Source organism: Lepidochelys olivacea (assembly GCF_965140295.1).
Source record: "Lepidochelys olivacea isolate rLepOli2 genome assembly, chromosome: 2".
In the NCBI taxonomy this organism is placed as follows: domain Eukaryota; kingdom Metazoa; phylum Chordata; order Testudines; family Cheloniidae; genus Lepidochelys; species Lepidochelys olivacea.
Window position 1 is genome coordinate 18,444,870 of NC_140412.1, and position 15,153 is coordinate 18,460,022.

Consider the following 15,153-nt stretch of genomic DNA (forward strand, 5'->3'; position numbering starts at 1 on the left):
GAAAACAGAAGAATTTGAATCTTTGGTTTTGGAGGAGCAACTTGTGGCTCACACATCTCGTCAAGCAATTCTCTGCACTGTGGATACAGTTTCCAGATCCATGGCCACCTCTGTTGCCATGAGAAAATCCTCTTGGCTTGTTTCATCTCAAATTCCTAAAGAGGTGCAGGTTACAATAAAAGATCTGCCATTTGAAGTGTGTGAACTTTTTAATACAAAGACTGATGAGGCCTTGCATGCTCTAAAATATTATGAGTGATGCTGAGCACGGCAGAGACCATCTAAACTTCTGAAAAAGTTAGTGTTTCCTCCTTTGGAACCCATCTACCTCTACTACATCTTCTTACCAGGCTTCTTTATTTTGCTGCTTTCACAGTTTTAATAGCAATGTCTTTTTTTCTTATCATTGCCCTTTCCTTTTCTCTCAAAAATTTTTTTTAAAAAAATTGGACTGCCATAGTGTTTTCTTTTGTTTTTGTATATTTTTGAAGATTTACGTAGCCTGTCTTTCAAATTTCACCTTTTCTATTAAGCAAATAGGACAGAGGAAATAATACCAGATTGTGCTCTTTACTTTTCTTGGACAGGGTCTACACCTGGTCTTCAGTTAAGACTTTACTTGCTTACCATGTACTTTGATTTGCTTATCCTCAGTCTTGTGACCTCTTCTGTGCTGTACACACAGATCGATGCAGTGATACTTTGATTGTGACTACACAAACTACAGAGATGTCCTATTGGGGACCAGGGATTTTAATTCTGATGATATTGTATAACTTTTTTTAGTAAATCAGCTTCATTCTGACATAGTACAATCTCATCAGGTTATATTTTAGTGACTGCCACCATGAAATGCTGCTTGAGGACAATGGTGGGTGTCTAACGTTGCTGCTGATGTGCACTGTATGGGGGAGAAAGGACTTTGTGACTATCATAAAAATCTCTTCAGGTCCTGAAAATAGTTCAAGACATACATACAATCTACATACCACACGGGCTATGCTGACAGCTCGTGCCACACGCCCTCAAAGAAACTGTGGAATCACCTGATCAACATCCTCTACAGCAAACAGGGAAAGATTAAGAATGAGCTCCCAAAACTGGATACTCTCATAAAAAAACAACCTTCCACACAAACTTCCTCGTGGCTGGACTTTACAAAAGCGAGACAAGCCATTTACAACACACACTTTGCTTCTTTACCAAAGAAAAAGGACACTAAACTATCAAAACTACTCCATGCCACAAGGGGCCACAACAGTGGTTCCCTTAACCCACCCAGCAATATTGTTAATCTATCCAACTATACTCTTAGCCCAGCAGAAGAATCTGTCCTATCTCGGGGCCTCTCCTTCTGCCCCTCCACCCCCACGAACATGATACAGTTCTGTGGTGACCTAGAATCCTATTTTCGACGTCTGTGACTCAAGGAATATATCCAACGCACCTCTGAACAACATATTAACCCACAGAGACCTTCCTACCAAGACTACAAAAAGAAGGATTCTGGGTGGACTCCTCCTGAAGGTTGAAACAACAAACTGGACTTCTACATAGAGTGCTTCCGCCGACGTGCACAGGCTGAAATTGTGGAAAAGCAGCATCACTTGCCCCACAACCTCAGCTGTGCAGAACAGAATGCCATCCACAGCCTCAGAAACAACTCTGACATCATAATCAAAAAGGCTGACAAAGGAGGTGCTGTCATCGTCATGAATAGGTCGGAATATGAACAAGAGGCTGCTAGGCAGCTCTCCAACACCACTTTCTACAAGCCATTACCCTCTGATCCCACTGAGGGTTACCAAAAGAAACTACAGCATTTGCTCAAGAAACTCCCTGAAAAAGCACAAGAACAAATCCGCACAGACACACCCCTGGAACCCTGACCTGGGGTATTCTATCTGCTACCCAAGATCCATAAACCTGGAAATCCTGGATGCCCCATCAACTCAGGCATTGCCACCCTGACAGCAGGATTGTCTCGCTATGTAGAGTCCCTCCTCAGGCCCTACGCTACCAGCACTCCCAGCTGTCTTCGAGACACCACTGACTTCCTGAGGAAACTACAGTCCATCAGTGATTTTCCTGAAAACACCATCCTGGCCACTACGGATGTAGAAGCCCTCTACACCAACATTCCACACAAAGATGGACTACAAGCTGTCAGGAACAGTATCCCTGATAATGTCACAGCAAACCTATGGCTGAACTTTGTGACTTTGTCCTCACCCATAACTATTCCACATTTGGGGACAATGTATACCTTCAAATCAGCGGCACTGCTATGGGTGCCCACATTTTTATGGCTGACTTAGAACAACGCTTCCTCAGCTCTTGTCCCCTAATGCCCCTACTCTACTTGCACTACATTGATGACATCTTCATCATCTGGACCCATGGAAAAGAAGCCCTTGAGGAATTCTACCATGATTTCAACAATTTCCATCCCACCATCAATCTCAGCCTGGACTAGTCCACACAAGAGATCCACTTCCTGGACACTACCCTGCTAATAAAGCAATGGTCACATAAACACCACCCTATACCGGAAACCTACTGACCGCTATTCCTACCTACATGCCTCCAGCTTTCATCCAGACCACACCACACGATCCATTGTCTACTGCTAAGCTCTACGATACAACCGCATTTGCTCCAACCCCTCATACAGAGACAAACACCTACGAGATCTCAAACAAGCATTCTTACAACTACAGTACCCACCTGCTGAAGTGAAGAAACAGGTTGACAGAGCCAGAAGAGTACCCAGAAGTCACCTACTACAGGACAGGCCCAACAAAAAAATATCAGAATGCCACTAGCCATCACCTTCAGCCCCCAACTAAAACCTCTCCAACGCATCGTCAAGGATCTACAAGCTATCCTGAAGGATGACCCATCACTCTCACAGATCTTGGGAGACAGGCCAGTCCTTGCTTACAGACAGTCCCCCAACCTGAAGCAAATACTCACCAGCAACCACACACCACACAACAGAACCACTAACCCAGGAACCTATCCTTGCAACAAAGCCCATTGCCAACTGTGTCCACATATCTATTCAGGGGACACCATCATAGGGCCTAATCACATTAGCCACACTATCAGAGACCTTTTCACATGTGATATATGCCATCATGTGCCAACAATGCCCTTCTGCCATGTACATTGGTCAAACTAGACAGTCTCTACATAAAAGAATAATTTGATACAAATCAAACGTCAAGAATTATAACATTCAAAAACCAGTTGGAGAACACTTCAATCTCTCTGGTCACTCGATTACAGGCCTAAAAGTTGTAATTCTTCAACAAAAAAACTTCAAAACCAGACTCCAACGAGAGACTGCTGAATTGGAATTAATTTGCAAACTGGATACAATTAACTTAGGCTTGAATAGAGACTGGGAGTGGATGGGTCATTACGCAAAGTAAAACTATTTCCCCATCTTTATTTCTTCCTCTCCCCCTCCTCGCCCCCCCGTTCCTCAGACATTCTTGTCAACTGCTGGAAATGGCCCACCTTGGTTATCACGACAAAGGGTTCTTCCCCCCCCTCCCTCCCGCTTACCTTAAGTGATCACTCTGGTTACAGTGTGTATGGTAACAGCCATTGTTTCATGTTCTCTGTGTATATAAATCTCCCCACTGTATTTTCCACTGAATGCATCTGATGAAGTGAGCTGTAGCTCATGAAAGCTTATGCTCAAATAAATTGGTTAGTCTCTAAGGTGCCACAAGTACTCCTTTTCTTTTTGCGAATACAGACTAACATGGCTGCTACTCTATACAGTATGAAGCTGGTATCAGAGATTTTTGTTGTGTTGCTTATTGTATAAATGGTACCTTATGGCAGTGAAGATGATAAATTTTAAAAAGGTATTGGGGAGGCTTAGGTTGTTTATATCAAGCTTGCATAGAGAGGGGAAACGTCTTATATCTGTGGAGAGAGTCCCCAATATTTGAATACTGAAAAGATCTCATTAATCAAATCAAAATCAAACCATTAGTTGTGACTCAGGTATGATTGTTAGTAACAGGCCTTCACTAAATAAATTAAAGAACAGTGACATAATTTTATCATTATGAGTGCCAGGCACACGTTTGTGCCTAGATCCTCAGAGTGGCACAAGTTTAGTTCAGTATGGCACAACAATATTAGTATGGTAGGTTTTGGAGAATTACTTATGAATATGATATGTGACTACCATTAATTAACTGTGTAGAAAAAAGAGATCCGATTATTTTCACAGTTATGACTCACTTTTAATTCTGTATGGTAACACATCATAATGCATTAATAAACATCATCTTTCTTTATATTCCCATGCCCTCAGGTGCATAATAGGGTGTTCATCAGTTTCCACCATTTATTTAGGTCTTGTGCTGGTCTGTTCAGGCCTCGTGAGTGTCATGTTGGTGGATTTGGCTTCTTTCTCTATTGTTCCGTGTAATGTTTCTCTAGGTTGCCCTCTTTTTCTCTTCCCAGGTGGTGTCCATAATATCATTTGATGTGGCAGTCATGTTGGTGGCATCCTTAAAGTGTGTCCTAAATATGTTCATCGCATCTTACCATGTTTGGTGCTTTAGGTTTGTTTACTCTACTCAGTTTCTGATGTTGCAAGAAACTCTTTCCAATGGACTCTGAAGATCTTCCACAGGCATTCACTTTGGAATTAGTTGATCTTCTTATCAATTTCTGCTGCAGATTTCCACAACTCTGCTTTATAAAGGAGGACAGACTTGGTGGTGTTAAAAATTAGTAATTTTGTATCAGTGCCAATTATGCTACTTTTCTAAATCTTTTCAAGTTTGTGAAAGTTGTTTGCTGCTTTTGATATTCATTGCTTGATATCTAGCATGGTGTCACCATTGTTTCACTTCTCACTCCCTAGATATGTAAAATGACTTACTTCTTCTAGTGTCGCCTTTTGTTCTGATGGTTGCTCTTGGGACGTTGATGGCCAAATATTTTGTTTTTCTCTTGTTGATAAACTTGTTTTGCAGTGTCTGCCAAAATCTGTGTCTTTTCTTCCATTAAGCAATATGTTGAACGCAGGAGGATGTCATCAGCAAATTCAAGATTACCCAATTGTTCTAATATAATGTGGTATATTTTATAAAATAGCAAAATCTTAATAAACTTCACTAAGCTTCTGCTATGTTTTTCTGAGAAATGGCTATTATACAATGTGTGGATTAGCAAAATTCTATTGTAGTTTGGGGAGTGGGAAATGGAGAAATCATCCTTCCTAAATCTAATCCGTCTATTTTTTTGTCTCGTTTTGCTTGCATGCGCTATGGGGGATGAAAGGGATATTAACTGTGGATATTTTGAGACCCATGTAATATGCTTCTTGAAGGTCCCCTAACTTGTTCTTGCATTTGAGTTGAAGCCTTATTCTCTACATGTGATTTGAGCATTCACATTTAATATAACTTTTTAATGACCATAAGCCTGGCGGCAGCTCTTCTGGTCATTATTTTATTTACGTTATTTCAGACTGCAGGGGACAACCAAAACCTTTTTGGTAGTAGTTCACTCAAACAAGGTTTATTTAAACTTACTTACTGCACTTACCCCGAGGAGTATTTTGAAAGCTGACAGAGGAGCTAGATCTTGAGGATTTGTATACAGAAGAATTTCAATATAGATCAGTGGAAAGATGTATTGTATGATTCCTGTGTGCTCATATTAGACCATTCAGGAAGGTACTTAAACATACTTTGATCATGTGAGTAATCAGTTGAGGTCAGTGGATACATTAAAGCTAGGTATATGCTTAAGTACCTTCCTGAACCAGAGCCATAGTCAGGTAAGTGAAAATATAGAAAAAGATTTAACAAAGCACATTATGTACACATATTTACTAAAGCAGTGGTCAGCAATAATCCCTTCCGGATTTACACAGGAGCTACATTCAGCTCAACCACCAAAACTGGTTGGAAAAACAGAGCCAGCCTGTATAGTTAATTTGGTTTCACCTTTTCTTTACCCATTAGTTGAAGAAATGACACTTGTCTCCCAGTAAGAGAAATGGGTGTTGGGGGGGGGGGTTGTGTGTGTATATATATGTACTGTGTGTATATACTTATCAAGATTGTTTTGTTACTTTTTAGCTATTTTCAATTACTTGTATGAAGTAATAAAATAAAATGCAAGGAAAATGGAAGCATTCATGTATGTATTCATTATATAACAAAAAATGCTTAATGATAACAATTGAATCTTTGTGTTTATTAAACACAATAGGAAAATTAAATATTGGGACTTTTTTAAAAAAAATCATTTCTTCAGACACGTCTGAAATTATAAAAAAAAAAAGAATTGCTAAAAAGGGGCTTTTGTTATTCTTGTACTGCTCCATCTATACTGATTAAAATGTGACTATAACCATATATAAAAGGAATGGAAAAAACACCTCTCAGTGGGAAAAGGGCCCTAAATCAAGACTGCTATAGGTAATTTTTTTTCTTTAGTCCAACAGGCAACCTGCCAAACTGAATTTACTAACCTGCCAGGTGAAGCCAAATGCAGAAGATAAGAAGTCTTTTGATCTGATATCACGTATGTGACATTTTAAGTGAATAAATATTTACACCATTCATTATCAACTAGTCTATTGGCTGGGATTTTACAGAATGTTGTTGTATAGCAAAATAATTACAAGGTTCTATTTTAACTAGAAGTGAGTCTAAAATGCAAAATTAAGCTCCTAATCCAAACTTGTACAAAGTTTTGTGGATATTTGGATCCAGCTCTGATTTTGACTCAAGGACCAAGACTATATACATCTTCGTATGGAAAGTTTTCTAATATCTATACTGTGTATCTGTTGCAAACCATAAGATGCACTGTGCACAAAATTAACTGTTATGAAGAGTAGCAACTATGCGTGAACGTGTTTGCTTAGATTCAGTCAGGTAATTATTCTGCAGTTTTAACAGTCTATCAGTACTTGTTCAAAATACCCCCTATACTGTGTGTGGAACTTCAGTTTCATCTCCTTCATAAAAGATAGCCTTTAACCATTTAGTAATACCTGTGCCTGTCTATCTTGCGTTGTGTCATAGATAGGGCTCTGTGTTTGTCACGGCAGTCACGGATTCCCTAACTTTCTGTGACCTCCTTCACTTCTGTAGAGGCCAGTGTGGCTGACCTCAGGCTGCTGAAGCAGCTGGCTCCAGGGCCAGCTACTCAGATAGCCCTGGGGACAGCCACACCAGCCGCTGCTGGAGCGACTCTGCAGCCAGCCACTCAGGCGGCCCCACAGCCATCCGCACCAGCCCAAGTAGTAGTCCCCGGGGCGGCTGGAGCAGCTGTGCACCTGCCCCCACTCTCCCCAGCTGCGGCCCTGTGGGGCATGCTCCATACAGCAGCAGTCCCCTGGGGTGCACCCCCCGCAGCAGCAGCTGCCCCAAGATTTAGTCAGGGGTATAGTATAAATCATGGACAGATCAGGGGCCTGAATTTTTGTTTTTGTCCGTGACTTGTCCATGACTTTTACTAAAAATACCCATGACTAAATCATAGCCTTAGTCATTGAAGTTAATTTTGATGGTGATAAAAACAATAACATTTTCTTTGTGTTGATTTTATTTTTTTCCAAACAAAATGTACCTATTTTGGGTTAATTTTGCCCTAATTTTGTCTTGTGCAACTCCTTTTACTTCAAAAGGGATTTTACAATGCAGAATATGCCCCATATAGTGTTTTTCTATGCATTCTAAAAACACAAGGGTGTCTGTTTTCAACAAATTGACTAAGATGTGGCATAAAAATATGCTGGCTGTACACACCAAAAAAAAGTGAACTTAATGTAACTCAAAAAGTATACTGCCTCACCTCTTCGGTATTACATTAACAATATCTGTCACCAGACCCTCATTTGATACAAATGACTTATACTGTCAACAATTCTGTTGCTTTATTAAAAAGTTAGTAACTGAAAAATAGAGCTGTCATAGGTTTACTGACTTATGTTAACATATGTCCTTACTTGCTGAATATATTTTGGTAACAAATACTGTTTTGGCATCTTAAAATTAATTTCAAATCTGTCAGGTGTGTTCAACATTAGAAAGATTTTTGTTTGTATTTCAGATAACAGAACATACCACTTTCAGGCGGAGGATGAACAAGAGTATATAGCGTAAGAATGTTTACACTGTCATCAAGATATTTTTAAATCTGTCTCTAGAAATATGCAAATCATTTCTTTGCATTGAAGAAGTCACTGGCAAAACTACTTTTGTTCAATTAGTGGAAAAACACTATATGCCTTTGTTCCCTGGATTTTTTGTTATGCTGAAAGTCGTAAGTGAAAACTGCCATTCATCAGAGTGAAGAGTGGTAAAGGTTACAAAAGGTTTGACGCCTACAAAAACTCCATGAGAAAGGGGGGGAGGGGAAGAGACAGTAGAATAATTATCTGTACCCTATCTCACCTTTTTCACAGCCGAAAAAACCATATATCTGCCACTTTAGATGTAAGAGTACGGTACTGGAAATGGGAGACAGAAAACACCTTCTCTTTGAGTCTTACTATACTTTGGAATCTAGTCATTTACGTTAGTTACTTTATTAATGCAGTTACTTGCCCCCATAGACTATTTCATTAGACTTATCCATCTACCTGCCAGTGCAGAACTCTCTAGAACTTTCTAGTGTTCTCTGATTCACATCTCTCTGTTTGTCTTTTTCGTATTGCTTTTGGTAGCCATAGGGCTTTGATAGCAGTGTGGTTGTGTAGAACAGTGGCTCTCAAGCCTTTCCAGATTACTGTACCCCTTTCAGGAGTCTGATTTGTCTTGCGTAGCCCCAAGTTTCACCTCACATAAAAGCTACTTGATTACGAAATCAGACGTAACAATGCAGAAGTGTCACAGCATACTGTGACTGAAAAATTTCTTACTTTCTCATTTTTACCATATAATTATAAAATAAATAAATTGGAATATAAATATTGAACTTTTACATTTCAGTGTATAGTATGTAAAGAAATATAAACAGGTCACTGTCTGTATGAAATGTAGTTTGTACTGACTTTGCTAGTGCTTCTTATGTCGCATGTTATAAAACTAGGCAAATATCTATATGAGTTGATGTACCCCCTGGAAGATCTCTGCATACCCCCAGGGGTACGCGTACCCCTGGTTGAGAACCACTGCTGTAGAACATTGCACTCCACTGCCACCTGACAATTCCCGTAAGAAAGCTGCTGGTGGAATGCCCAGATTGAGGTCTGGTGCCTGCCTGCCTCCCTCCTTTCAGCTTCACTATTCCTTACCTGCTCACCTATATTCTAGTTTAACACCAGATTGCTTCTTGTACGCTTGCTGTCTTGTATGCATTTGAGAAGCCTTTACAGCTGATTGGCAGGTGAAGAAGTAGATGACATGGGGAAGCAGTGGTTTAGGGCCCAGTCACAGACAGGGAGTGAGCAGGGAAGGAGCCTCATGTTGCACATGGAATCCTTCAAAGCTTTAGGCCAGTCCTGCAGGTTGTGAAAGGTGACGGTTCTGTCATGTTTACAGCTGACTTTGCACATTGTCTGTTTGGGAAGCACCATGTTATTTTCCCTTCATTTGTTGGGTGAGAAGAAAATAATGCCATTTAAAATATTTAGTCAGCAATGTCCTGGATGCACAATTGATCTTGAAATATTTGCCGTAAATTAGCTTTTCCTATATTTGTTTATTTGAAAGATCAAGCTATAATATATTTCATTTTCTTTATTAGTCTTTGTATTTTGAGACCCAGTCATTTAAAGTAGTTATTTGTTACTGCGTATATTTTCCCCTCTGATTATTTTGTCAGATTAGTTTGAGATCCCACAATGATTTTATTTCCTGTAAGCTTCAGTATGTTTTATCAAAATAAAGGAATACGGTTCAACTTCAGTAGCTCAGAGAATGAATTTGTTCTGCAGTATTTTTTTAATATTGTTGTTGCTAAATGGAACTTATTAGCCCTACAAATAGACTTGAGAAGTTTACTGGATTTAGAGGTAGTAAATTGATGAAAACTAATGACATATTGCCTGTTTTGGAAATACAAACCACTAAAAACTACAACACATTCCTGTAGTTCTGCTTATTCAAGTGCTGTGTGTTTTGGACAAGTACTTATAAGTGACCCAAATAGCATTAGATATGTCTGTGTAATTTTGTGAATTTGATCGGTGATACAGCTGTTTCCAAGTCTAATATATCTTTTTTGTGATGGGGCAACCAGATTTGCAGGCAGTGTTCAAGGTGTGGGCATACCATGGATTTATATAGTGGCATTATGATATTTTCTGTCTTATAATGAAACCCTTTCCTAATGGTTCCTAACATTCTGTTAGCTTTTTTGACTGCCACTGCACACTGAGCAGATGTTTTCAGAGAACCATCCTCGATAACGCAAAGATTTCTTTCTTCAGTGGTAACAGCTAATTTAGACACCATCGTTTTATATGCATAGTTGGGATTGTTTTCCAATGTGCATTACTTTGCACTAATCAACTGAATTTCATTTGCCATTTTGTTCTCCAGTCACCCAGTTTTGTGAGATTCCTTTGTAACTCTTTGCAGATAGGTTTGAACTTAACTATCTTGAGTAATTTTTTATCGTTTGCAAATTTTGTCACCTCACTGTTCACCCCTTTTCTTCAGATCATTTAGGAATATGTTGAATAGCACTGCTCCCAGCACAGATCCCTTGGGGACCCTGCTATTCACCTCTCTCCATTATGAAAACTGACCATTTATTCCTGCCTTATCTTTTAACCTATTACTGCCTCCTGAGAGGACCTTCCCTCTTATCTCATCACTCCTTATTTCTCTTAAGAACCTTTGGTGAGCTTTTTGAAAGTCCAAGACACTATATCCACTGGATCACCCTTGTCCACGTTTGCTGACACCATGAAAGAATTCTGACACACATGATTTCACTTTACAAAGGTGCATTGAGTATTCTCCATGAGTGCGTCTCATAATTCTGTTCTTTACTAGTTTCAGCCATTTGCCTGGTACTGAAGTTTGGCTTACTGGCTTGTAATTGCCAGTATTGCCTCTGGAGCCTTCTTAAAATTAACATTACAATTAGCTATCATCCAGTCATCTGGTAGAGAGGCTGATTTAAGTGATACCAGTTAGTAGTTCCACAATTTCATATTTGCGTTTTTTCAGAACTCTTGGATGAATATCTGTTTAGGGCGAGGATTTAATTTACCAATTTATTCCAAAACGTCCTCTATTGGCAACTCAATCTGGGACAGTTCCTCAGATTTGTCACCTAGAAGGAATGGTGCCAATGTGGGAATCTCCCTTACATCCTCTTCAGTGAAGACCAAGGCAAAGAATTCATCTAGCTTCCCTGCAAAGGCGTTGTCTTCCTGGAGTGCTACTTTAGCACTTCGATCATCCAGTGTCCCCACTGATTGTTTGGTAGTCTTCCTGTTAGTTTTTGCTGTTTGTTTTTGTGTCTTTTGCTAGTTGCTCTTCAGATTCTTTTTTTGGCCCACTAATTATATTTTTACACTTGATTTGCCAACGTTTATGCTCCTTTCTCTTTTCCTCAGTAGGATTTGACTTCCAATTTTTAAAGGATGTCTTTTTGCCTCTAACTATTTCTTTTAGTCTGTTGGTTAGTCATGGTGGCATTGTTTTTTTGGTCCTCTTGAGGTTTTTTGGGGGAGGGTGCTGGGGGTATACCATTAGTTTGATCCTCTACTATGGTGTTTTTAATTAGTCTCCCTGCAGCTTACAGGCATTTCACTCTTATTACTGTTCCTTTTAATTTCCATTTAACTAGCTTCCTCATTTTTGTGTGGTTCCCCTTTTTGAAGTTAAATGCTACTGTGGTGGGTTCCTTTGGTATTCCCCTCCTCCCAAGGATGTTAAATTTAATTACTTTATGGTTGGTATTACCAAGTGGTTCTTCAAGTAGTGTCCCTGTGGGTGCTTCACTGTATGAGAGTTCCACTGTAGGTGTACTTGGATTCCTGTGCTGCTGATCAGAGATCTTTATGCCCTGCCACGAGGCTAGTCAATGCACACGGACTAACGCCTGTCAGTTCCTTCTCTACGACTCCTGGCTAGAGACAGAGCTATTAACAGTCCATTAGCAACTATTACCTCATGCTTTCTTTGTAGCCTAGACTAGTTTTTAGTAGTAGTCTAGTGTCTTTTATTTTTTTCCTTATATTCTAAAATATATCTATACTTATATGTAGGGAGATATAGATAGAATTTAATTTCTTTCTTCCCACGCTTCTTATTGGGGACCCTTCCCCCCCAAATGGGGTATGCCCAGTTCTCCAGGCTTCAAGAAGTGCTTGTCCTGCAATGACGCTATCTTCATTGCAGACGCATTCATGGTACATTCATTGCCTCAGGAAAGGACACGTTTAAAAGTGCACTCTTTGCCAGTAGCTTAGATCTTGGTCTCGCAAGGACAGAGAGCTAAGGCAGAAGATTATATTCATGGAGGTAGCTCTGAGACCTTCTCTGGACACACACCAACAGTCTCCACACAGACATGAGTCTTCCCCACAGCCCTCAACATTAAAGGGCTATGGGTTGAAGAAATCAGCCACCAATCCTTCTCATAAGTTGAAAAAGAGAGCGGGAAGTCCCCACAGTGAGCCATGAGATAGCCACAAATGATCCCTGTCATGCTCAGTGTCCTCAGTACCATCAGCACCGAGACAGGCCAAACCTGGTACCCATGGCTCAAGGAAGACTACGGTGGCAGGTACCATTGATGCACCCACAGACCCAATGGGCATAGGCACCAAGTCAACAGCACCTCAGGAGAAGGACCGGAGTAAACACTCCAAGGCACCACTGGTATGCCATGTCCCATCTGTACCGATGCCTCTTCCAGTACCTGAACAGCCAGTCCGGAGAATATCTCCCCGCCCCCCATCACCGTTCGTCGCACCGAGCCAGTCAGCACCACTGGAATTTTGGCACTCGAGGGACCTCCATTTAGCTGATGTACCAGAGTCTCTCCTTGGCACCAGACCTCTGCACCGGGTCTCCGCTTGACATGGGAGTTTTTCCCGCTGCCTTCCCATGCTCCCCTGCTCTGCAGTGTGGTCTGAGATAGCGGACCAGAGATATTTCAGTACTCATCTCAAGCCCCCTACAGTGCCTGATACCAGCAGGTCCTCCAGGCATACCCTTATATGTCCCCACTGCCACCATCCTAGTATGGCCATCCATGGACACCACCACCAGACTCCATGCCACTGCCACCCCAGTGGCCATACTGGGATCCCTGGGCTGCATACCACCCCCGTCCCTCTCGGGCTTCTAGTCCCACCCAGAAGCCCCCCAAGACATCCTTCCTCTGCTGCGATGTCCAGAGCTTCGGAGCCCCCAGAAGGAATCTTGGAGGAGTGCAAGGGTGATGTCAAGGGGGAGGCAACCCCAAAAACTATATTCTTCTCCTCCCCAGATGAGGCTGTCATGCCTCCCCCACCATCCCTGGCAGATGATTTTCGCCTCTTCCAAGACCTCGCAAAGAGAGTGGCTGACTCTCTCCAGATACCAATGGAGGAAGTCATGGACACACACCACAAGTTCCTGGACATCCTCCATCCTTCATCCTTAATAATAGCCCTCCCTGTCAATGAGGCCCTTCTCGACCCACAAGAACCATATGGCAGACCCCAGCACTGGTCACACCGACTTGCAAACAAAAAGTAATACATCCTGGCCTACAGAAAGAGTTCCTCTTCTCCCACTCTCCACCCAACTCAATCAATTCTCATGGCCGTCAACACCATATGAGGCCCACTCCCTACAATAGGGACTGGAAGCAGGAGGGTGTACTCCTTGGCCATGCTTCAGTTTCAAATTGCCAACTACCAAGTGCTTACAGTGAAATATGATTGCACAAATTACTCAAAACTGAACAATTTTATTGAGTAGCTGCCAGAGTCACATCACAAACAATTTAAGGCCATTATCCAAGAAGGGCAGCTAGTGGTAAAGACAATGCTACAGTCTGCCCTCAATGCGGCTGATACTGCAGCCAGATCCATCTCCATGGTGGTGATGCAATGTGACTCTTGGCTCCACCTGTCAGGTTTCCTGAAGGAGGTGCAGGCAACCATTGAAGATCTTCACTTTGAGGACACTAAGCTCTTTGTGGAGAAAACCAGTGCCTCCCTTCACACACTGAAGGATTCTTGAACCACTCTTCATATGCTGGGCATTCATGTGCTGGGACAAAAGAGAAAATTTAGTCCACAGTTCCAGCATAAACCATAAACTTCCCAGTGCCCAGCTCAATGATACTACAAGCCACAGAGAAAGAAAACTAAATTCTCCAGACGTAAACCGTCTGGTCAGCAATGTTCCTCGTCCCAGCCTTCCACGTCTAAACACCAGTGTTGGTTGAGGTGCCGATAGTTCATTCCCCACAACTGCTACAACCTACCATCACTACCCACCCTTTTGGCCACTATCTGGCAGCATTCTGCAGCACCTGCAAGCATATGACATTGGACTTATGGGTCCTAGAGATTGTTTACTGTGGGTACTCTGTCCATTTTGTCTCCCTGCCCCCTCCACAACAGCCTTTCCTGTCCCTCTTCAGGGACCCTTCTCACGAGAGTTTATTACGACAAGAGGTAGACAGTCTCCTCCAGTTAGGAGCCATAGAACCAATACCTCAACATCTGCAAGTCAGAAGTTCTACTCTTGGTATTTTCTAATACCCAAGAGGAAGGGGGCTGGAGACCCATATTAGACCTCAGTGCACTCAACAAGTTTGTCAAAGCTGTGAAATTCAAGATGGTCACTAACGATGATCATTCCAGCACTGGAACAGGGAGACTGATTTTAAGCCCTTGACCTCCAGGATGTATATTTTCACATCGGTCGTACCAAATCACAGGCAATTTCTCAGATTGACCCTGGGACAAGATCACTACCAACACAGGGTAGTCCCCTTCAGGTTATCTTTGGCCCTGAGAGTATTTTCCAAGATTTTCTCAGTAGTTGCCACCTGTTTACGCTGCCAAGAGATCATGATTTATCCTTACCTGAATGATTGCCTCCTCAGAGCCTGGTCTCTCCAAGAGGCTCACCAAGTCACCAAATCAACAATGCACTTGTTTACAGAGCTGGGCTACAGATCAACGGCCAGAAA

General features: G+C 41.6%; 1 protein-coding gene across 3 annotated transcripts in view; it reads left to right on the forward strand.

The window, feature by feature from the left end:
* The window catches only part of ASAP1 (ArfGAP with SH3 domain, ankyrin repeat and PH domain 1), a 368,734-nt gene that overhangs the window by 270,880 nt on the left and 82,701 nt on the right, over positions 1-15,153 (forward strand). For all 3 annotated transcript variants that reach the window (XM_084619542.1, XM_084619543.1, XM_084619541.1), the window contains exons 14-15: positions 6,483-6,570; positions 8,107-8,155. In XM_084619542.1, coding sequence (XP_084475668.1) covers positions 6,483-6,570; positions 8,107-8,155 — 137 coding nt within the window. The remainder of the gene's footprint in view (positions 1-6,482; positions 6,571-8,106; positions 8,156-15,153) is intronic.